The 24,283-nt window shown below is 33.9% G+C and overlaps 1 protein-coding gene across 2 annotated transcripts in view; it reads right to left on the bottom strand.

Annotated features, from left to right (window-relative positions):
- The window catches only part of MS3_00006581 (uncharacterized protein), a gene marked incomplete at its 5' end in the record, with an annotated part of 29,308 nt that overhangs the window by 4,060 nt on the left and 965 nt on the right, over positions 1-24,283 (bottom strand). For both annotated transcript variants that reach the window (XM_051214739.1, XM_012942673.2), the window contains 2 exons: positions 7,531-7,568; positions 9,792-9,959. In XM_051214739.1, the coding sequence (XP_051067926.1) occupies positions 7,531-7,568; positions 9,792-9,959 (206 nt within the window). The remainder of the gene's footprint in view (positions 1-7,530; positions 7,569-9,791; positions 9,960-24,283) is intronic.

Genomic DNA, 24,283 nt, shown 5'->3' with positions numbered 1-24,283 from the left:
TTTTTTACTTGATCTATTAATCGATTAATTAGTAAAGTAAAGTGAGTTTATTAATTAAAGATTATACATATCCATATATGCATATAACAAAATGAATGTAATAACACTAAAATAAGTAAGTATGACGAATATCTTGGAGAATCTTTGACCAAAAACAAACATACAAGATTTTGTATTTTAATAAAAGATACAATATTTTTAATCTAGAAATAAAGATTAATTGTTTCTACGTGATACAATTTAGAAAAAATATATAAAAAAAAACTGTTAAGGCTTCATGTGACAGATATAAACATCAAATCTAATAGGACTGTGTATTAATCTAGGTTGTTCTATTTTATATTAGTATAAGAAAAGTAAACAAACTATTAACATCAATCATAAAGACAAGTAAATAATTTTTTTTAAAAAAAGAAGAAAAGAAAGATATCACACGTAGTAAATGAAAAGAAAAAGTAAAAATTACGAAAGAAGTTCGTCTAGAGTGTACAAGAGAATAAGCAACCAATGTATGTACTCTATGACTACAGTATATGAGTTGCATCATTCAAAGACATTTAAATACGGACAACATTTATTTTATAGATTAAATGTGTGACTTTCGAGATGACTTAAACTAGAATTTAGTGACTTCTACTACATGTTAAGCTGACAATTCTTATCCTTTATTCCTATGTTAACCAGCATAGTGCGCCAAATTAATTAGAGAATGGGTATGTACAACAGATATCTCAACCATCTCAATTGATGGAAATACAATGTGATATGAGCTATTTAAATCCACACAAGTAGTATTTTAGTAGAAGATCGAGAAGGAAAGAACAGAACGGAAGACAATTGGTATAGAGATGCAGGAATAATGAAACTTGAAACGATGGACTGATATTTGCAAAGGGCACAGTCAAGTTTGAGACAATTGATTGATATTTTGCAAATTGATTCTTTACTGTATGGCTCTCAGATTTTAGTGAGATATTCTGGAATTTCGTGTTCAAATACGTTTGATTGTCCCCAATCGTGTTCTTCTTCACTACAACACTATTCCATCAACTAATTTAAGCATTCTAACTTGGTAACCTACACATCAATTCACTATTACTTGTCTGGTGGTTCCATTTGAATATTGCGAGGAAACTTATAACCAGATGGTATGAAACATATTATCTGCTCTTTTTAGCATAGGCTATTTTTCACATTTATAAACCTATAATAGTCTACAATCATTATGGATCAACCACTTGTGCAATGCATTCAAATTTCTTTATTGACTAAAACCTTTAAAATGATATTTCATCGTTTTTTGTCATTATTCTGTATGATGTTGATTCAGCGGTTGATGACTAGAGTTTTCTGCTTCTGCAGTCTCGTTTTCATCCTTGCATTGACAAAACAGTCACGTAACGTTGTAATAAGTAGCACGTAGAAAGAAGTATGTCGCAATCAGAGTAAATAGGTATATCAGTGGCAGAGATCAAATTTTATTTCAAATTACAACCTTGACAAATCAGTTTGCATAAGGTGATTTCACAGTTTCATTATTTCAAATGTATCAGTAGTCATCAATAAGAATTTAGGTAAGAGGTTAACGACTGATAAGTAACTCACTAAGCAGAAATCAAAAATTTGTTGAGTGCAAAAAATGGAATTATATTGTCAGAAAATAGACATTTTTCACTTGATAAAATCATTTCTATTTAACCTATTTCACTCTTGGCCATATCTACACTTTACTCAACATAATAATAAGTATTAGTGTTCAGCAACTAAAAAAAAAGATATTAAAAAAGCGAAATAACTAATATTTTATTCTATTTTATATTTAATTTCATCCTCTATCCTCAAGAGCAAGACGAATATGCAAGAAAGATACAACTGATGCTGAACTAAATATAATCCGACGAATATTTCTGGAGAATGGCTTCCCACCCAAGTTTATGGACAATAGTCTAAGACCAAGACGTCAAGTTGAAAAAACCCAACAGTTCTGAAGAAAGTTCATTCTTAAATATCGAATTCAATGGAGATAAAGTAACTAATATATTCAACAACAGACTATCCAGATCTTTGAAACAGACTTGATTCGGCTAATTTAGGTAGAGTTTTGTTCTCTGAGGTGAATGGATTGGTTTCGTTGCTCTTCTGAACAGCATCATCAACACGAACTTCAGGTAGAAATGGAGTGTTCAAATTTGTTCATAAATGACTCACAGCTTGTCCCGTCGACCTCGATCTTGATATTTGACCTCTAACCTGTCACTGTCTACCTCCTTATTTTGTTTGAATCTCCTTTTGATTAGATCCTTAGTCCTATATTTTTCCATGATTTTTCTGACTGGTTGATAGATTGGATCGATTTCGACGTATGTGTTGATTGATCTGTGTGCCAAGCTTCTAAAACTTCTCTGGTGCTTTTAGAAATCCCACTGTCTAAGGTCTCAATATTTTTTTCAGTCTATTGCGTGTCCTCTAGTTGTTCACATGTATTGATATAAGCAAAGTTATGTCTTGGTGTTTGACCGCTAACTAATGATCATGAAGGAGAAAGTAAAAGATAAGTCCACTTTGTCCGATGTAATTTTTTTCGTAATCGGAGCGGTTTATTTTGCCGATGGTGTTTGGTTTTTTTCTTTTGTAATACTGATTCAGATGATTCTGCCGTTTCTTATGAAACGCCTATTCTAAACGTCATCAATAAACCTTTGGTGATTCCTGATATGTCTTTCATATATATACTAGGGTGATCCGTTTGTCACTTTCTATACTCGGTTTCGTTTACGCTGATGAGTAGTGGTTGATGTTTTTTGACGATGTTGGATTGATGGCTGTCCTGTAGATGGATACCTATTAGATACTTCTGTTTATTTTTCCACGCTGTAAGTTTGCTTCAGTATATTCTCGCTTTCTTGAATAAAGTTCGTACGCAGTTTATTTCGTGAATTTTTGTGTTGTTGCTACTGTAATTGAGAATTTGTTCTGCGTGGGTCGGATTCCGATAAACTTGAGTCCCCGGTTTTTCTGCGTTGATTCTGGTGATTAGTAGGTCGAAGAATGATAACTTTTTGTTCGACTCGTTTTCTATTGTCAATGTTTTGTCATCGAAGTTGTTGATCAGATTGTGGGTGTTTTTCTTCTCGTCCTTTTCGATTATGACAAATGTGTCGTCCATAAGCGAATCCACATCATCGGCTTGATCACTAGTAAGATCAAGGTTTCGAGTGTCAGCCTCACTGATTTTGCAATTAGTCTTGATAATAGTGATCCCATCGGTGTTCCTATCATTTATTTGTAGATTTTATTGTTGAATAGAAAGTGTGTTGATGAGCACAAATCAATGATTTCTAGTAACTTTTGACATTGAAGCTCATTGTACTTTGGGAGATTTGTGTCTTTTTTGAGGAGGAGGGATAGAATTTCCTTTGCTAAGTTTGGTTCCACTGAGGTGAATAAGACTGTTTCATCAAACGATATCATTAGTTTGTTGTTCATCTTTATGTCCTTAACCTTAGACAAGAATTCTATTAGAGATTCTACGGATTGATTGGATGAATCCAATAAATGTTTCAATATTCTTGAAATTTCTCTCCATAAATTGTGTTGGAGTTCCGGAGAGTGATACAGATGGATGTAGTGTGATAATTGGGTTTTTTATTTTTGGGATACATTAAGATCAAGGCAGTACTGATCCATAAGGTTTCATTCTCGATTGATCTTGCTTTGATTTTTATCCTGCGTTGACAAGTTTGTTTAAGGCCCTTGAGAATTTGTTGTCTAACCTTTCGATTGGATGTATGTCCAATGATCTACACAGGCATTTATATTCAAGTAGCTTCCTGCCTTTCATTATATATTTTCCATTATCTATAATTACTGTATTGCGTTGTTTGTCCTCTGGAACTATGATAATTTCTTCTCTGGTTCTGAGTTTCTTTAAGCATTTTGTTCGTGTCCGGTCAGTTGGGTCTTGTCTTTATTTCGTCGAGTTAACAGTACTATGATTTGTCTTTTTTCGTGTTGAGTTTCTTTATTTTTGTGTAATGACTTCAATGCAGAGAAGAATTTTAGTTTGAAGCGTCACTTGTAATATAGTTCAATTCTATTCGGAGCAAGTGTTCTTCTATGTTCATCAGAGGTTGTATTGAAAGGTTGACCACGCAGTGTTTTCTTCGGTGAGTGGTTTTCAAGTCTTGATTAATTTTTATTTGAGAGTGCTTCTTTTTGTTTTCTGTATCGTCTGCTCGATATCCTGACAGCTGTTGTTGAGATTCTTAAATGTTCTAATGTGCGTATCCTCTCTAGCTTCCTCTTTTGGTCATCCATGATATGGTGGTTTTTGTGGACGCTGTAGTTCGCATCAGTTATCATAAAGTGTACCCATTTGACTTACACTTTTCTCATCTATTCTTCATCCAATTGGGCAGTTGTTTGATGGTCTGTATCTTACAATTTTTGGCAGAACAAGCTAACGAAGAAACTAGTGAGGAAAATATGGTTTTTATCGAGTGGAAACCCGTCTTTTGGAGAATTTCTTTGAATTCCGAACGACGAGGGGCGTGCTACGCACATAGAATTTTGAGATGGTGGAGAAGATATGTAGTTTAAGTGAATGATCCAGGTGGAGTTTTTCTCCGAGTTGGATGGTTTGGTCGTCAGAACTTAAAAGTGTTTTCTTCAGAGAAAGGCCTATCCAAGAAATTGCCTAGGATAATATTATACGTATTATGAGAAGATAAAGTGAATATTTAAAAAAAATTGATCAGTCAGCTCTTTATGATTATTGGGTTACTGTAATTGCTATTTACATCATACAGTGCTTATCATTTTTACATATCTACCAGTCAAGTTACACAGAGTATAACACATCCATACGTTTAAGAATTATACATAAATAAGAACATATAAGCAAATATTTTCATAGTATATATATATATATATATATATATATATATATATATATATATATATATGTACAAATGATACACTGTAAAAAATATGAGTCTAAAATTTGGCACGTATTGTTTGGATCTAATTAATTATAGTACAAAGAATCATAATAAAACAAAACAACAGATGTATCGGGAAGTCAAGTAGATAACTTATGTAATTAGTTATAGACATAGCAGGTTTAATTCATAATTCAATATACATCTTTACAAACAGTAACAAGATAAACAAATAAGTATTGGTTTAGTTGATGAAAAGAAATACTGTTTAACCTTCATTAACCAAAATTCTTGATTTTAATCTACTCAAATCTAATACTGACTTTTATCATCTGATGAAAATAAGAGAAAACTTATTCACTATTTATTCTGATTAAATATATGTTCCTATGAGAAAGTATGTTTTCTGTTGAAATCAATTTATCATTGAAAAAATTCAATCTGATATTTCTTAAAAGATCGTTCGATAAATTTAGGGTGAGAAACAGTGAAACACTAATGATCGTCTATTCGTTTGAAAAGTTATTATTATTAATAATATTATCATTAGCCTTTAGTATATGTGGCTTCAAAATACACTCTAAATGTGAGGGCTAATGATACGATCTATTTGATCAAACTGAAGTTGAACAAGATTTGAACCTAGGACTTAGTGGCCAAAAACCAAATATCCTAACCAATAAGCAATCGCTCCACTCAGTACATGGTTATATAGACAATAGAGATAAGTAGTGTAATATTTAAGCGCGTTAATCCAATGACTGGGTGGGAAATTTTTAACCACAAAGCCATCATTTCATTTCAATGATAATCATAACTTATTGCAAGAATGTTTTGTAAAGTTACTGTGTGTTATGTGTTTTTAAACCTATTGAACCTAATTTATTTGGAACAGTTGGATAGTAGTATTACTAGCCCTCACACAAATCATTTACTTTGTCTCGATTAACTAAACTTGTATTTTATAAATGAATTAAGTTATTGTCATTTGATCATCAGAAACAACCGAATGTTAATTCAAGGAAATCTTGCAGGTTAGTGTTTGTTTGTTTTGGAGTTTTCATTGAGTACATTATTTCATTTGATTTCCTAATTATTTTTATTGAAGAATACATCCCCAAATGGTTATTCCAAAACTTAACTTTTCACAGCTACAAACAATATCAGTAATCAAGACAGATATTTTGAATTGTACTATATCGTGTACATAATACTCTAGTTAAGTTGTAAAACTGACTCATTTATTTACTTTTCTAACCCAATCTGTCACACAGTCTGATCATTAATAATATTAGCATTTTTCAGAAGTCTCCAAAACTACAAGTTTAATGGTAACAATACAAATTAGCTTAGTTCTATGTAACTAAATGAATTCCTCACGTAGGCCTTCAGTCGAATTCTCACTGTCTGACTTTATTAGAGGTCCAAGAGCCACAGATTTCCTGAGAATACATATTGGTTAGAAAGTTAATATTGCAAATATTTAATGTACGAGGCATGACACAGACTTGTTTTCTTAAAATCACCATTGGCATTTGGATTTCATTTTTAATTTGTAGGTTTAACTTACAGTAGACTGACTTGTTTGACTCGCCTGTAGGAATCTGGGTGATCTTAACAATTAAACTAAATTAACTAGAAAAGTTCAAATACACTCCACTGACAATGCCATACCCGATGGTCAACATCAATACCTATGAAAAATCAAGCCTCGATATCGTTGATATTTTAGAAAATATTAAAGTCCAAATAGAAAATACTGTCCAACGCTCAACTTCATTGGTCATATAACAGAATTGGTCACAAGCACTACTACTACAATTCAATGCCCAAATCTGTCCTTGAATATCAATCGTACTAAATAATTACTATCAGCATATTAGGGTTAATATTTTATAAGGGACTAAAACTATCCCTAACTTAAATCAGTCAGTTCATAGAATCATCATGAATTAAAAAAACTGAAGTGAACTGCAAGGACTAAAGACTTTTCGAAGCTGTGAATACGTAATGCATAGTAAGTAACTAATCAGTTATCAAATATAAGTTTATTTGATCGACTCTGACGCACTTTTTTTGTAACTAAAACACAGTGATACTACCCAATGACCCCAAACCGAAGCATCCGGAAAGAGTTTTGAACTAATAATCACGTGGTCGAAAGTCAATTGCTCTAACAAATATACCATTGCTTTACTGATTTGTATGCAAAGTATCTATGTATATTTGCACGTTACGAGTCAAGAGACAATTAAATTAAACATAGTTTTCATTCATATTTGTATATCAATGTGTTTTCAGGAATTAGCTACGTTTTAAGTACTCTATTAATTATTATTCATAAATTAGAAAAATGTCCTTCTAATGTAATTCATATTATACTTTAAAAAGTCAATTTTTGATAAAGTAGAATCATGTAAATCACTTTCTTGTAAATCAATAGAACTATATTCAGAATATCTTTACAGTATTAGTTCAGAGTGAAGAGACATTCTTCAGAGGAACCAAATCTCTCAGTAATGAAATGTAGTTTTAAATGATGAGAATATGATTATTTTTTAAAAACTAAATTACAAAATGTTTTACTCACCAGCTCATTATGTCCATTCACCTTTTGACCAGATGTAACTGAATAAAAAATTAATGACAAAGCATGCACAAAAATCACCGAGTTGTTTTATCTTTGAAAACAGATATTTTATTCAGTAGTTTAAATGTTACAAAACATTAGGGTAGAAGAAAAGTTCGTTAAACCCAACTAAATTTTCATAAGAAAATAATGAGGATAGAAGCACACAGCATATTATCAGTTAAGACTGGATGATCAGTAAAAATAGTTAGGTAGATATATTAAGAAGGTGGATTTTTCTACAGACTGACAGAAGTCAGGGAACTATTCGAATAATACCCGCAAATGATCAACCTAACAACAATCATCTACTTACTAGTGACTAATTTTAAGGATTATTGTTGAAATTCTAGTGAGAAGCCGTGAGTGGTTTAGTTCAACTAAGTTGTGGAATACACAGAAATCATAAGTGATCATGAATGGACGTCGCATTGTTTCCAAATGACTTAAGTTATGAATATAAAGATTTGAACCTCACTTCAGCGATTTAAAGGTTACTCACTCGCCTAGATGTCTGAAGGTCCTGATCTTAGTCCTATTGAAGAGGCATACTTATTCACTGCTTGAAGTAAGACGAAACAGCTGATTTTCAATGAATAACTTTTTTTCCATTTGGTTTTAACATTGTTAGAAATTCAGTATACAAATTCTTGGTTATAAGTAGCTAATATCTGTCAGTTGGAGTGTGTTACATATATTTGGTATGTCTATTAAACTTATCGACATTAGGTTTAACTCAATGATATATTAAAATATAATTGCTTATAAATGGAAACTATCCAATGGCCTTTGTATCCTATTCGCAGTGAAAACTGATATTTACTTTGATGTTTTGCCGACTAATATGAGAGCCTAGATCCAAAATGAAATATTTGTCTAGAACAAATTGTTGAATAAACTTTTAAACAAACTGGGACCTTGAATTTAGTCAACTTTGTATAAAAATATTATTCTTTCAATGATTTTGTGACGATGATGATCTCAACAAAAAATTAAAGTTAACTTGTGAACCGCAGATTCGACTTGATTGACTTCGTTGATCACAGCTTCCTGATGGAAACTTGGGCAAATCTACTCCGAAGTTAAACACTGATGGGTATATAACATTTACTTACGTACATTTGATGGATGTTTTATATCATTTAAGAATAATTTTTATCACAAATCAGAATTATTTAGAAAAGTGATAGAAACTAGTGAGTATTGGATAGTTGTTTCGTTCTGCTTCAAGAATAAGAAGTAAATATTATTCATTGTATTAACTTGAAAATGTGTTTTGCTGGATTCCAATCCATTAGTGAAATGGTTTAGACATCTCCGGAAACATCATAGTTTTGAATTCGATTCCTAAAGGGTCCTGAGTGAGAACTATTAACGAGTCCTATACTAAAACGAAATAATCATCCAATGCATACCAATTTCAGGTGGTAAATCAACAAAGTCAGTGTATGACGAATACCACCTTTAAATTAGACCAATATCCACCAAAACTATTCAATAATATTTGTAATGAACAATTTACCTCGAAATCATTTTATTAAATTAATTAAACATGAGAAATACTAACAAAAATATCTGTTCATACACTACTGATCAATCTTAATATTATTTAATTGGTATTAAATTTCTGACAAATGTAAAACAAACTGTTCCCAACCATATTCAGTAACTCAGAGATTAACTTTCACTGCTAATACTGATTTTGATAACTAAACTAAGAATAACTGTTTACAATCCAAATGAGACACCTTAATTTATGATTCTAAGAGAATTTTATAATAGTTGATAATTTATGGTAGAATAGCGAGTTTATTTATAGATGGGAAATGGCATATACTTAAATCGAGAATAATCTTACATTGATTAATCAGCTTATTTTCCAGTTTGGTGATATTTCAAAGAGATCGATAATCCTTGGCTTTATTGTACAGATACTTAATTATATTAAAAATAACGTTCTAAATTTCCTTTACTGATGAAGTATTCAACTAGCTAATAACTTGGAAGCTGATGACTGAATCTGATTGTGAATCAGGTATTACTTTTAGTTTTGAATATTTGTCGACATCTACCACCAATGCGTTTATGCATCTTGTCAATGAATTTTTTTTTCATTTGGTTCATTTACTAATCAATTATATTAATTTACTTCTAGAAGTTTCTTTATACAACATTAAATAACTAAATGAAATAAACACAATTAATTGATTAAAGAAACTAACATGGATTAACTGCTGGACAATAGACTTTCTCAATATCTACCATAAATTTACTGACATTAATTGAATTATTTTCGAAATAAGCTTTTGATTCTGGATCGAGTACAAGAAGGGAGACTTTTGATGGATTTTTCAAAATACATTGTACTACCTCTTGATGTTGGTTAGGTACTGAAAAAAAAAATTTGAAAAGAAAAAAATAGTTAATTTGCGTTTGTTTCCTTTCCATTTGTTTGTCGTAGATACTCGTACACCAGACATTATATTATCATTCAGTGTTGATACATAAAGAATATATCAAATTATAACATGTAAATGATCAATAAGGAAGACGACTGATAACAAAACAATGATCATGATAGTGAATAGTTATCATATCGTATAAATGACTACAGTTCAGCTCAAAACAAAAGAGACATTTTTATAAAAAGTAAAGGTCAATTCAATAAATAAGTGCAATGAGCTACTGAGATCGTTGGTTATGAACGACTAATGACCTCCAATGTTAATCAAAACATTGAACAGGTACCATTTTTGGGGTTTTTCAAGGTCGATTTACTGTCTGAGTACTAACTCATGACTTGTCTTTGGGAAATTTGCTTGTGAAGACGATTCTAGCAAAGCGTTAGAATTTGAAGAAAGGTTTACGAAAATCCTTCCAAAGTATTTGAAACCAGATCTGTTGAGAAGGACAAAATCATAATTCTACAGATAAGACACTGAGTTGAGACTACAACAACAAATGAATAACAAAATGTTTAATAAGGCAGTCATATAGTCCGATTTCGGATGACTTTCAAGGGATTTTGAATAAAGGAAACACAGATTTAAAAAACGCATTTTGAAGTAAATAATATTCATGTACCCTAGATTTTCCAAAATATGGTACATATGACCTCATTTCAAGTAATAATATGATCAACTCATTACTTATTTCCAATTGGAGTGATTTGAGGCAAGCCCTGTCATTACATCATTGTTGTCTGTCCGTTGGATTAGTTACAGTATTTGATTTCATGTTCATGAAATAAAATATGCCAATGTCTATTTTCTTCACAGGTGGACAAAATAGGAAATAACTTGCTGAGTAAACATGATAAATTATATTTTATTAAACAATGATAACCATTCGATTTTAATTTTCCATATACTAGAATACTGATTAGTCGATTTAAAGAGTTCATTCTTAGCCCTACTGAAAACATTCAAGGATTTAAGTAACACAGCGTACTATTTTCTCTATAATTCAAAAGGAAATAAAGAGAAACAATAAGGGAGATTAGGTAACGTACGGGAGTTGATAAATCACAAAAATAATATTTCGGGTAGTACCAAAAGAATGTTACGTTTTTGTCGAATACTTTAAAATGACATTTTTTGGATATTGGTAAAACATGAGAAAAGAAAAAGAGATTGATCGCAAAACTTGCATCTAAATAATAACCATTTGATATGTTTAATGTAGCTGAACTATGAGTGCGACTATAATCAAACGACGTTACTAATCTAATTTTTTTATGTATCTAAGTCTAAAGTTAACAATTGGATCGGTTATAAAGCACTTTAAATAAGATCACAGTTCAACGCTGACTAATAACCCATTCATTTTAAACCAAGTTGAAAGAGAAAAAACTTTCGCAAATATTGCGCAATATCTAGTCGTAGTAACTTTTCGGAATCATTCATCCTGATGCTCAGCAAAATATTATCATAGACATAAAATGATCGTTTTGTTTTCGAACATCTGACCCACCTCTAGTGTGAGATCCCCAACTTCCTACCAATTAAAAAGTAAAGTTCGTAGCATTCTGATCTGAGATCCTTTACAGCCGTGAAAAATAATCTCTGAAAGCAAAGAACATACTTCACTTATCAGTATTTGATCAGAGATTTCTTCCAGGAAATGTCTATTCATGGTTGAACCACCAACTGAGTAAACGATATAGTGAGATGTAGAGCTCTATGTAGAAATAACTAAAAAGTTGGCGAAACTCTAAACTGTCATCTACTGAGGCGTTTGAGAACCGTTCTGGATGACTAGCAATCCCCTATTTTAACACACAATGTTATCTGTTGTAGGAGTAGGTTACCAGAAGACTTAGAATCGACAAACGAAAACATGAGATCAATCTGTGATGTTAATGACTGTTGAACTGAGCCGCATCAGCGAGTGCATATTTACGTGTTTAAACATTAGAGATAATCTTATTCTATGGTTAGAGACATAGTGAGATCACTTGAAATCGGTCATAGTGTGGTGTAAGCTACATATGTCCGTCGACATAAGTAGCATGTGGCATAGCTCAGGAGTGGGATGCCTTTAAACAGTCAGTCAGTAACAACGTAGAACTTCGTACATGCGTACATCAGTTCGAGTTGTTACACCACATTAGCACAGGGATGCAGTGGTCGATTCAAATCCCGTAGCGGCAGAGGTGGTAAGAGTATAAGCAGTAAGCGGAAACATTAGGATTTGAAGATGTTATTTAAAGAGTATAATACAGTGAAATAAATTTGGAAAGAAAATAAAGGACATGAAGAATCTAGAAGATTAGAATTTGGGAGAACACAGAGTGGATGCACCTGCGCCATCCCAAACGATTTTGAGCCATGTCGTTCAGGGTCTCTAACAATCGGTTGCTATCATCTCGCGGTCCCCAACCAGGTAGTCTACACCTACCAACATGACTCAGTCCACTTATCAGTGACTTCATGGACTTGTGCCATGTTTTGGTCTGGTCGCTTCTAGCTTTCTCCCAACCTACTCCTACACCAGAAAACATCGCATGTCGAGGCAGTTGGTGGTTGGGCATTCTTAACACATGTCCCAGCCATCTCAACTGATGAAGTTTCACCACTTCATCGATTGATTTGCATCCTTACCTAGTACCCGTTTCCTAACAACTGAGTTACTTACTCGATGGTCCCAGGATATACAAGCAATGTTTCGAAGACATCTATGATCAAACACTAGTAACCTACGGATATCCTCTACTCTTACCGGCCATATTTCACTGCCATAAAGTAGGACGGAACGAACTGCTGCGCAGTAAACACGTCCTTTGGTTGATAGACGGATATCTCGTATACGCCACAAGTGAAGCAAGTTGGCAAAAGTTGGTCGAGCCTTCTGAATCCGTGCTGATGAGACTTCCAAGATAAGTGGAGCGATCGACACGCTCAATTACTTCACTCCCTATCATTAGTTCGGGTGTCAATGCAACCCAATCCTGAAGCAACATTTTGCATTTCGAGGGGAGAATCGCATGCCTAACATGCTTGCATTGTTGCTTATCGTGGTCAGAAGACTCTATATTTTGTCAGCGTCTTCACCAAATAGAACTATGTCATCGGCATATTCTAGGTCAAAAAGTGAATCTCCCGGTAGAAGTTCAACCCCTGGAAATTTAGATGAGGAAAGTGTCATCTCTAAAAGCGCGTCAATGACAAAGTAAAACAAGAATGGAGAGAGTGGACACCTTTCAACAGGAGGTTGAGAAGATTGAACTGAATAAAAAAGAAAGGGAAACATAAAGGAATTGAGAATTGGAAGAAACACGAAGGATGAAAAGCTTCGAATGACAATAAATTCGAAATTAGACAGTAAATACAAAACAAATAGGTCCATGCTATTATTGCAGCGGACAAGTACTCATGTGCAACGTAACAGTGTCTTAGTACATTATGAAAACCATGTATATTGAATACTTTATCTGTACATCAACCATCAGTTGTCCTTCACATTCTGCATGATTCTTCCAATTCAGAATTCCTTCTCATTTTACTTTCATTCTCTTCAACTTGATCTTTTTAGCCTTCTAGTGCTAGGTTTTCCACCTCGTATTGGTGTTACATACCACATATGTCCGTTGAAATAAGTAGCATATACCACATTAGTGCTACTACCACGATTCTTCCCATTATTATTACTGCTGTGGATTCTGGAATATTCCTCCAAAAGATGTATTTATTCATTTAAACAAATAAAAATTGATACAAGGAGGCACCAAATAGATATGTGCCACATAAATCACTCTATTTGTGTAAGGGCTGTGAAACTGCCCGGGTGCTCAGACTGAAGCAGGTGGTTTTCTTAGGACGCCACACCCAGAGCCTTTGACCTAAAGGTTTAATCCACAAGACAGTGGAGCATCGTAAGGAGATGCAGGCTCATGGTAGCCGGTGACCAACAATTGGTTCATATGCCATTTGGTCTTTCAGGATACTGGGGCCCATGTGCACCATTGGTTCGGAATCACAGTTTTCAAACCCCCCTAGGTATACTCTCTGTGTCCACCAACCTGGTTAAAGCGCCGGACATTCGCTTTTCGTTCTCTCGATTTTGGAAAAAACACTCTTGCCGCGAGAAGGCAGTGAGTGAGACTTCCCTGACAGTGGTTGTATGCACGTGGCCATGTGAGAGCATTTTGAGAGGGAGAGCTGACTCTCCTCACTCTCAGCCATGCCAGGGCATTTGGAGTTTTTTCCAAAAGATGTTTGGATGGAATATCTTAGACTCTTTCTGAGCTTCTTAGAGTATCCTCGAGTTCACCCGTTGACCGTCCTTACGATTACTGTAATTCAGATAACTTTATAAGTAATTTATGTATATTGGAAAAAAGCCTGAAATTCATGTTTAAATTTACCTAAAAATATTCATACATATACATTTCTTATCAGGTTAATTGACATTAACATTTGAAAATTCTATTATTAATAACATTAAGAAGGACCTGACATACATGACATTGATCACCACCCAGTTATTAATCAATTGTAAGTAAATCTCAGTCATACAGGAAGTCAGTTTCGGCCGCGATAGCTCAGTGGTAACGTGTCTGACTATGAAGTTGGGTGACATGAGATCGAAACCGTCAGGAAATATCAGTTCCCGCAAGATTATAAGTACACTTTGCTGACGAGTGCCAAATAGCACGACTATCTCCAACCATCATCTTATCTTAACACATCAACAATAATAAGTGAAATTTTGTGAAATACTATCTATACATATAATTGTTTTTTTTTTTAATTTAACAGCTCTATTTATTATTTTGTTAGTTATTCTCATTATACAATAGATTGTATGAACTATAAATTAAAGGTTTTCTTCTCTATCTGGAAAAATTCATTATAAATGAAACACAATCTACTTAATATGTTAATAGTATATGTATCATTATCAATAATACTTTAAACACCAAAGGAAATGAAACCCTTTATTATTATTATTACTATTATCATTATTATTATTATTAGCATTATTATTATTATTATTATTATTAAAGCAACCATTAAATTGTCTGAATTTCAGATATAGTTCAATTAAAACACATGAACAAGTGATTATTTTATTTTAACTCTTTTTGATTGTTTGTTTTTTCTTTTCTTTTCTTTTTTTAAATTTTCTTTACATCAATAAAATTTCTAAAATAAGCAAATCAAATTATTATTTTGTTGTTTTTTTTAAATTAACATACACATGATGATGATGATGATGATGATGAAATGATTTCTATTTGCTTTTAATTATTTATTGACAATGTAATGAATGATATTGTATTAAGTAAAATGTATATGATCTAATAATTAGAATGAATAAATAACTAATATAAGTATAGGATTGTAAGTGGGATTGTAATAATGAATAGATTATTGATTTCTTAATAAACAATATAATCAAATATGATAAAAATATGGAGATTAGAGTATTGAATATACGAAGTTTACATTACCACTTAGATACTTACATACTTGTATAAATAAGAATTATTTTGTAGATAATTTATATCACATACTGAGGAATTATTGAAAAATTAAAGAGGATTGAAAAGTTTACTCGTTTTAAGTTATGACTCGATGATGGTTACTTCGTGAATTAAAAAAAAATAATAATGCAATAGGAATAATTCACTTTATGAAACATAGTAAACTTGATACAAGTCAGTGTGTAGTGTCGGTTACTATGTTATGCCCGTATAACTTATTCTAGCTTTTGAAAAGATCAATTTATCTATTGTTCTTGAGTTATATTTTGACCTTGTTAACAATTCGCCTATCAATTTTGACTGTTTTTATGTAAGTGTATGTGTGTGCCCTTTTTATCCTATTCATCACATGTATGTAACTTGTTCTTGTCTGACTATAAATATCGATTAACGCTGGATTAAATGGAGTTGGCTCACATAGCATCTTCACTGCGCGTCATTTCGTTCCTCTGATTGTTCAAATTAATGAATGTAAAAAATGTACACACTCAAAAATCAATCCTCGTATTTGGCTTATTTACCAACGCGAGTTAAGTCGAAGAAATATACGAGGATAGAAGACATGTATATCTCAATAGATATCAGAATGGTCAACCTCAAGTCAGATATAGGGACCATAAAAAGTGCACTCAGTTTTGAGCTTCTTACTTTTTGAGATAGAAAATTAAAATAACTGACGACAGCCTGATGATTGTACCTAATTAATGTTTTTTACGTTCATCTTTACGTAAAAATTTACAACAAGATTTTAACTCAGTATATTATTAACTAAATAAGGCTTGTCATGCAAGTAAAAATACCTTCGTGGAAAAGTCAATAAACTATTTATCAATATAGTGACCAAACACATGATGTAATACAAAAGTGTAGGTACTTATTCAAAATGCACTCATTGTCAATCAGCTTATTCACTAACACATGAGTACATACCTAAATGGAATATTTTATTCTACTATATATATGTAATATTATTTACAAAAAAAATGTAAGCGACATGTCAATTTGACAAGCAATTGTTTTCATGGTTTGTTGCTGCATTTTTGTGAATACATAGCAAATAGTATAGAGATAAGGTGTGAACTTTTGATTGAAAAAAGAAAATTATTTGGTTAAACCATGAACTTGCATTGGCTAAAATGACCGACATACATGTTGATATTGTCACATCTGCATCTACTTTTATATTAGTACTAGCTGACTGAAACCAATACTTGAAACATGGTTTGTTTCATCAAATAGAGTGGTCTTAAGAATTAAAAAAGATTTTGATCAAAAAAGTTCTTTAAAAGTGTTTCTCAAGATTTCAATTTTCCTTAAACTGTTTGATTACAGTAAACCTAAATAGCATTGTTAAAGGTTGTGAAATTTTTCATAACAGTATTTAAGCCCATTGACAAAAATGAGCTACGTGACGTCGATAATGGTCATTGCTAAAAAGATTCAGTAGTCTTCTAAAATAATTTCCAGGCCCTTTATATGAATTTACATTATGTAGTCATCAGAATACTTAATCAAGTGTGACATTCATCCGAAGTAATCTCATTTCATGCCTTAATCAATAGATAATGACTAAAAGTAATTAGAAACAATATAATCATAAGCAATATCTATTTTAAAGTTTTTCTGATATACGGTAAATGAAATTTTACTATGTTTAATATTCAATAATTTTAATCAAATTATTTTCTCTTTTACAAAAGTTAATGTTTAGTTTATTAAAATTCCGTTAAAGTACTTTTTTTGTTGGAAAATCACTTCATCATGACTCAGTGATCTTATCTTTTAAACTAAGCTTTTATTCTATGAATGTGGGAAGCCACTGTTGAACAAGAGACAAACTGTATAGTACGAAAGTACATAGATGAATTGATTGTATAAACTTATAATATGAAGAGTTAACAAATGAATCAAAGTTTTAGTTAATATATTTGTTGTGTAAGTTTTGATGGTGATTTACTTACAACCATGAATATATTTTAATACTTATTTGCGAACTCCAGAAATTTCATTATATCTCTAAGACTAGAATAATGTCCTCTGGTGGGTTGTTGTCTAGTAAAAAGTCTACACGAATTCAAAACGTCTAGTTAGATTTTGCCAGATTGCATCTTTTGCAGAGTAGGTGACATGTTCGACCACTAGTAAAATGATGAATATACTAAGCAGCAGTTCACTCTGTTGTACATTATAACTGTGAAAGATATTTCTCAAAATAGAGTATAGTTGTAGGTTACTGGTTTTTAAACATAAATGCCTTTGAAGCATTGTCTGTGTATTCTGAGATTAATGAGTGAGCGGTGATGAGGCTAGACATAAAGCATTAAGTAAGAATGACAAATCAATCAATTAGATAGTGAACCTTGGTTGAATGAGGTGATTGAGACATGTATTACGTGTACTCGACAACCGCCAACATCGACGCACGATGATGGATGATGTGATAGTGTATTGAAATACTAGAAGTGCTTAAATCAAGAAGTAGCATCAGTCACTGACTTTTGGACTACGTCGTGTAAGTAAATGAAAACTGCCTGGTTAAAAACGACGTGACTGTTGTAACGAGTGTTTGAGATATTGGGTGACATCGATCAGAACCATCATATACAGCAGAACATGATCAATTACTCTTTGTTTTACCTTAGATCCTAAACTTCTTAATTATCTTAGGAAATATTTTATAAAAATACATATTTTCTTTAAGAGTCAAACATTCTGTCTCCAATTTTTTCAATCACTATTACACTCAATAACAATCGGGTCATACAATTGATTTCAACGGCACAAAAATCCTTCAAAAATGTTTTAACTCTCATAAAGAAAGACTAGCAGTTGAAGCTCTACACATATGGGCAAATCCAAACAGTATTAATAAGAGAGATGGCAACGAATAATTAATAAGTAAACCTGAACTCCTTATTCCTTTTTTATCTATCTCTTATTATCTGAATAACAACAATTACATTGAACGGTTCGAATCAGTTGTCTTATCTGAATATGTTAAACAAATAACTGGAACAATAAAAATAACACAGACATACATTTACAAATACATTCTTTCTCTTTGAATTCATTCCTTTATTTTGTTTATTTAGCTTCATTTGATTAATATCATATATAAAAATTGTGTTTTCCTAAAAATTCACCGACCAGAGGCAATATATAGTGAATGAAATTTCTTCGCACACCACTTAAGTATATATACAATCTGCTGTCTTAACACCTTTCGTTTCACACCACAAGTCTCTTGAACCCTAAAGCAAATACCTACTTTAAGTATTGTTAACGTTGATTGGATGACCTATTTAATATACTGTGAACCGAAGAACTATGTACCTATTTATATTCAATAATTTTGATATTTGATTACATTTCTTTGAAAAAGCTTGAATCATTTACTAAGCAAAATGTTGAATTTACTTCAAATTCATTCACTGGAATTCTACAAATACGTTCTTTCTCATTAATCTAAAAATTAATATTGTTATTACCTATACTGTACTGATATTTCGCTTGCTAATGTGGTGTGGTAACTTGAATTAATGCATATATGTGCCAAATACTGTGTTGCGTAAGACTGATTGACTTTAGAACCGTTGAAACAAGCTCAGAAAAACTGGAAACAATAAATCGTTCGACCGCGTGCTGTTTTACGATAGCAGATAAAACAAGTATAAAAAAGTAAACCCATAATTAGTTTTCTAAGGGTTAAACAAGATTTCAAAACAAGGTATGGTGTTATAGTAGACTTTAGCAGACGTTCCACAAATTTTATTTAATAAAACTGTTGTCAAAAAATGGCGCTTAAAACCTGTTTAGTGATACATTTACACTTCATCAATCTAAAACAGTGCAACTGCTCAAATAATTAAGTTACAAAGAAAATGGTTATGACTGTACGTTTTAAAGATTATAACGAGTATTTGAGCGATATTTCAGTTGTTACGGTTGGAAAGAATGATGAAGAAATTTAATATCACATTTTCTTCACAAGACTTATTAATGTTATTATGATGTTCAAAAACCAATCATTGGTTATCGAAACATGAGCTAAATAACTTAGAATTAGAACCTTACTGTGATGAACATGATTAAAATTTATCAGAAAACAAAACTTTTGCATTATCACGTTTCAAAAACTGGCCTTAAAAGTTGTGCATATTAATGTCCTTTCGAACGGTGGAAAATAGTAATTGAATGCATAAGCTGCCAAACTCTACATATATTTAATAAGATGAAGTCAACAAGTCGTAAAACAGAAATGTAAAAACAATTGTTTTAGCAGCACTGAGAAATTAAATGGAATAAAATCTCAAAATGGATTAAACTGGTTAATAAAAAGTTAGTGATAGTAATGCGTCCAACGTAAAAACTTTCATAAATGATTGGAGCGCCTGAGTCAATACAGACTAATTTAAACCATATGATAGAATCTAAAACGATCTATTATGGTTATCTCCTAGACCGTGTAACAGAATTAGAGGATGCAGATCAACACTCGTTGACTTTACTTACTGAAATAATTTCTAACCTTTATTGTGCTAGCCGCCATGTTACATAGAACAGATCATGAATGAGCTCATGTTGAAGTTTCACATTTACACTGTTGAATGCCAGCTCAGTGGTCTAGAGTTTAGGCGCTCGCGAAAAAGCTCAAAGATCCTGGGTTTGAATCCCGCGTGTGAGATCGTAGATGCACACTGCTGAGCCGTCGCATACTGGAATCAGACTTCATTCAGTGCTTCCAGATTTTTCACAGTAGTATAGCTTTAATTGGCTCGTGAACTCAACTATTAAATATCTAACTCACATTAGCCAGTCAAGATTGACAACTTCCTTAGCCAATGCCCCAACTTTGTATAAACACGATAACAGTCAAATTAAACAGGTGGTTATACTACGCAAAAGCAACTCTTCAATTTTATATTCGTTACTTATCCACATTTTCTCTCACAACCGCATTTTACGGTAGAAAGTAACCCAATACATGCTTTTTGAAGTACTTACATTCTGTGGTATACAGTAAGTGAACATTCTATTTGAGCTTTTACCCTAATCGCTGGAAACGCTACTGAGACTTAGTTACTTTCTTCAACCACAAACAGTAGGAAACGAGACTTCGGCCTAAAATCTGGTAGTTTTACTTTGATATCTTACTGCTTGACATGGTAAGACCTCGTACGACATTCCGCGCTATTTAAAAAGGACAGTGGTATTTTTCCTCGCTGAGTAAATTTGTTTGTTTTGATCGTTTATTACGTATCAAGACTACTGTTTTCACTTTAATTGAATTTATTTCAGTTAAAGTATTCAACTAAAGTATCGTTTTTACTGTTTTGTCGTTGGTACTCTTGAGTATCTCTTTTTCTACTGTATCTGTTAGTACTTTTGGTCCTAGCAATCTACAGCTCTTCACTTTTGGTCATTGATAAATTTTTTTTTGTTCTGAGTATCATCACAGTTTAAAAAAGAACCCCTCCAAAATGACCGGACAGTGTAAAAAAAGCAGTTGTCAACGTCCGGGTTGTCGTTATCCTGTTGAAAGCGGCATGCAGTGCGACGAGTGCAAAGGCTGGTACCACGAAGTTTGCACGAACTTAACGCCTGCTGCTTTCAAACGGTTCAGTAAGAAGGGTTGTGTGTGGCTTTGTCAACAGTGCTGCTCGGATGCAAACAGCTTGCTAACCGAGGCCATCTCACTGGTTGATGCTGCAAAGAAGTGTTTTAGCAAGCATAGTCGGAACGCGTCAAACAGCACTCGGTCTGTCGACACGCAAATCAACGTGAAGGAAACTAAGGTTATTCCGGTGATAGATGACTCACGCCCGTCAAAGAAGGAAAAGCAGTCTCCAAATAGGCCTGCCTTAAAAAAAGCTCAAGAAAAGTAGGGTCTTCTGTTCCCCGTCTCCCAGATGGGATCCAACAGGAAACACCTAGGAGCCGCAATCGCAAGGCTCGATCGGTTTCAAACGGTAAACATAACACGACCCCTCAGGTCGTCGACAACCCCCCAAAACCCAACACTAGGTTTGACGCAACTGTTATTGCTTCTACCAGCACCGTTGACGAATGGGTAAAGGTTGTAAGGAAGAAAAGTATTGATATAAAAGGGAAACCTGCCCCCGTAAAAGTGGTTGAAAAATCGAAAGCTGATCATAGCGACAGATCAGCTATTTTTCATAGAATCAAGGAGAGCGATAGCTCTGAACCTAAAGCTCGTTTTGAGCATGACATTGTACTGATTAGGCAGCTGCTTAATCAACTCATGCCTCAAAATATGACCGGGGTCACCTTGCTAAAGGTGTACAGACTAGGGAGTCTAACGGACTCGAAACCAAATCATTCCAGACTGCTTAAAGTAGTATTCGGCTCTTCGAACGAACGTGACCTAATTTTACAAAATGGACACAAATTAAAGGGTTCAGGAGTCTTTATCCGAAAGGACCTACCGTTGGCAGACCGTGTTAAAAGACGGGAAGCCGAGAAAGAACTACAACATAGGTTAGACGCTGGCGAAAAGGACCTGAAAATTGTAAATTTTCGGGTTGTAAGACACTGAATCATCCTTATCAGATCTTATACTGACTCATTATGAGGATGACGTTGCGAACCTCCATCATATGCCACCCTTAGGTAAAAGTGACCACGCAGTTTTAACTTTCGACTTCCATATAACTGCCAGTCATGAGGACGCGTCAGTCCAGTCCAGACCCAACGTCTGGAAAGCAAACATACCAGACATCATGCACTCAGCATCGTTAATAGATTGGACAATAGACCCAGAGTCCTCCATTGAAACGACCTGGGACACATTTCGAAATTCGTACTTAAAAGTTACCACACCTCACATCCCTTGGACTATACCAAAGGGGCCGAAAAACTCACCACCATGGTTCAGTAGGGAGGTCCGTATCCTTCTCCGTAAGAAAAGGAAAATGTGGGATAGATTTAGGTTACTGGGGACTGATGAGTCAAAATCTCAGTATCGAAAGGCTCGGAATACTTGTGCCTCGACCCTCCGTAAGTCTAGAAAATTGTACGAAGAAAAACTTGTTAAGGAATCCATACAATGTCCTAAACGCTTGTATTCCTATATAAACCAAAGGACAAGGAGAAAAGGAAATATTCCTGCTCTATGGGGAGACAGTACTGCTTCATCATTAGCGGAGGACGACTTTGGTAAGGCTCAGGCGTTCTCGAACTACTTTAGCAACGTGTATACCATAGAAGCGCCCTTCTCGTCAGCGTATACAGATCCCCCCATACATACACTGGATAGCGTGACCATTAAAGAACTCGATGTCTTTGGTCTGCTAAATAAGCTTGACATAGGTAAATCCATGGGGCCCGATGAATTACATCCTAGGCTACTGAAGGAATTATCTAACTTCGTTGCAAGCCCTTTAAGTACATGCTTTAACCTATCCGTTACGCAGGGTCGCTTACCGAAAGATTGGAAAAACGCCATAGTAAGTCCTGTCTTCAAAACAGGCACGAAACACAAACCTGAGAACTACCGCCCCGTTAGCCTAACTAGTGTGGTTGTTAAAATATTAGAAAAGATTATTCGGAAGGAGCTGTTTAAGTATCTCGATAAAAACCGGATCCTCTCGGAGAAGCAGCACGGCTTCAGAATAGGTTATTCTTGTCTCACTAACTCATTAGTGGCTCGTGAAAGCTGGTGTGCTCTTAAGGACCAGAAGCTACCTGTAGACGTCGCCTTCATTGATTTCAGTAAAGCTTTTGATAAAGTTCCGCACAACCGGCTGTTATATAAGTTAAGAAAAGTCGGGATTAGAGGCAATTTATTGATGTGGATAAAAGACTTCTTAGTTGGGCGTCAACAAAGAGTTCGGGTGAACTCAAAGTTATCTAGCTGGGAAACTGTGCTTAGTGGAGTGCCCCAGGGTACAGTTTTGGGGCCAGTGCTATTCCTCTTGTATGTAAATGACCTTCCTTGTCTCCTATCATCATCGGTCTTGCTATATGCTGACGATGTCAAGATATGGAGAACGATACGATGTAAGAGTGATAGCTTAGAACTTCAAAATGACCTGAAGAAGTTATCTGAATGGTCTCAGACATGGCAGTTGCCGATAAATACTTCCAAGTGTGTTGTGATGCATATCGGTCATCAAGGCACAGATACATACACGATGAATAACACTGAGCTACCTGTCGTCCAGACATATAATGACTTAGGAGTTATCGTTAGTCAAGACTTAAAGACTACTGCACACTGCCGTGCAATAGCCGCCAAAGGTTTTAGAACGTTATGGTCAATACGTAGGGCTTTTAGTCATGTCGACGCTAAGACGTTTTTGACTTTGTATACAGTGTTCGTTCGTCCTAATCTTGAGTAGTGCATACAAGCGGCTAGCCCCTGCTTAAAAAAGACAGTGAGCTCCTGGAAAAGGTTCAGAGAACGGCGACTAAGCTGGTTCCCGGAATAGCGAAGCTTCCGTATGAATCTCGATTGGCCAAGCTGGACCTTTTCCCGTTGTCATATCGCAGAACTAGAGGCGACTTGATTGCAGTCTACAAATTGCTTAGTGATAAATTTGCACCTGATATGCCCTCATTTTTCTTGTCTTCCAAAACAGAGAATTTACGAGGACACTCCAAAAAAGTTCACAGGCCGAGAACAAATTACTTGTCAGCTGACTATCGACTTTCCCATCGAATCATCAACGAGTGGAATTCACTACCTCAGCACGTGGTTGAGGCTCC

Source organism: Schistosoma haematobium, chromosome 2 (assembly GCF_000699445.3).
Source record: "Schistosoma haematobium chromosome 2, whole genome shotgun sequence".
Lineage (NCBI taxonomy): Eukaryota > Metazoa > Platyhelminthes > Trematoda > Strigeidida > Schistosomatidae > Schistosoma > Schistosoma haematobium.
Note: the sequence above shows the minus strand (reverse complement) of the source record. Positions and strands in the feature narration are given on the sequence as shown.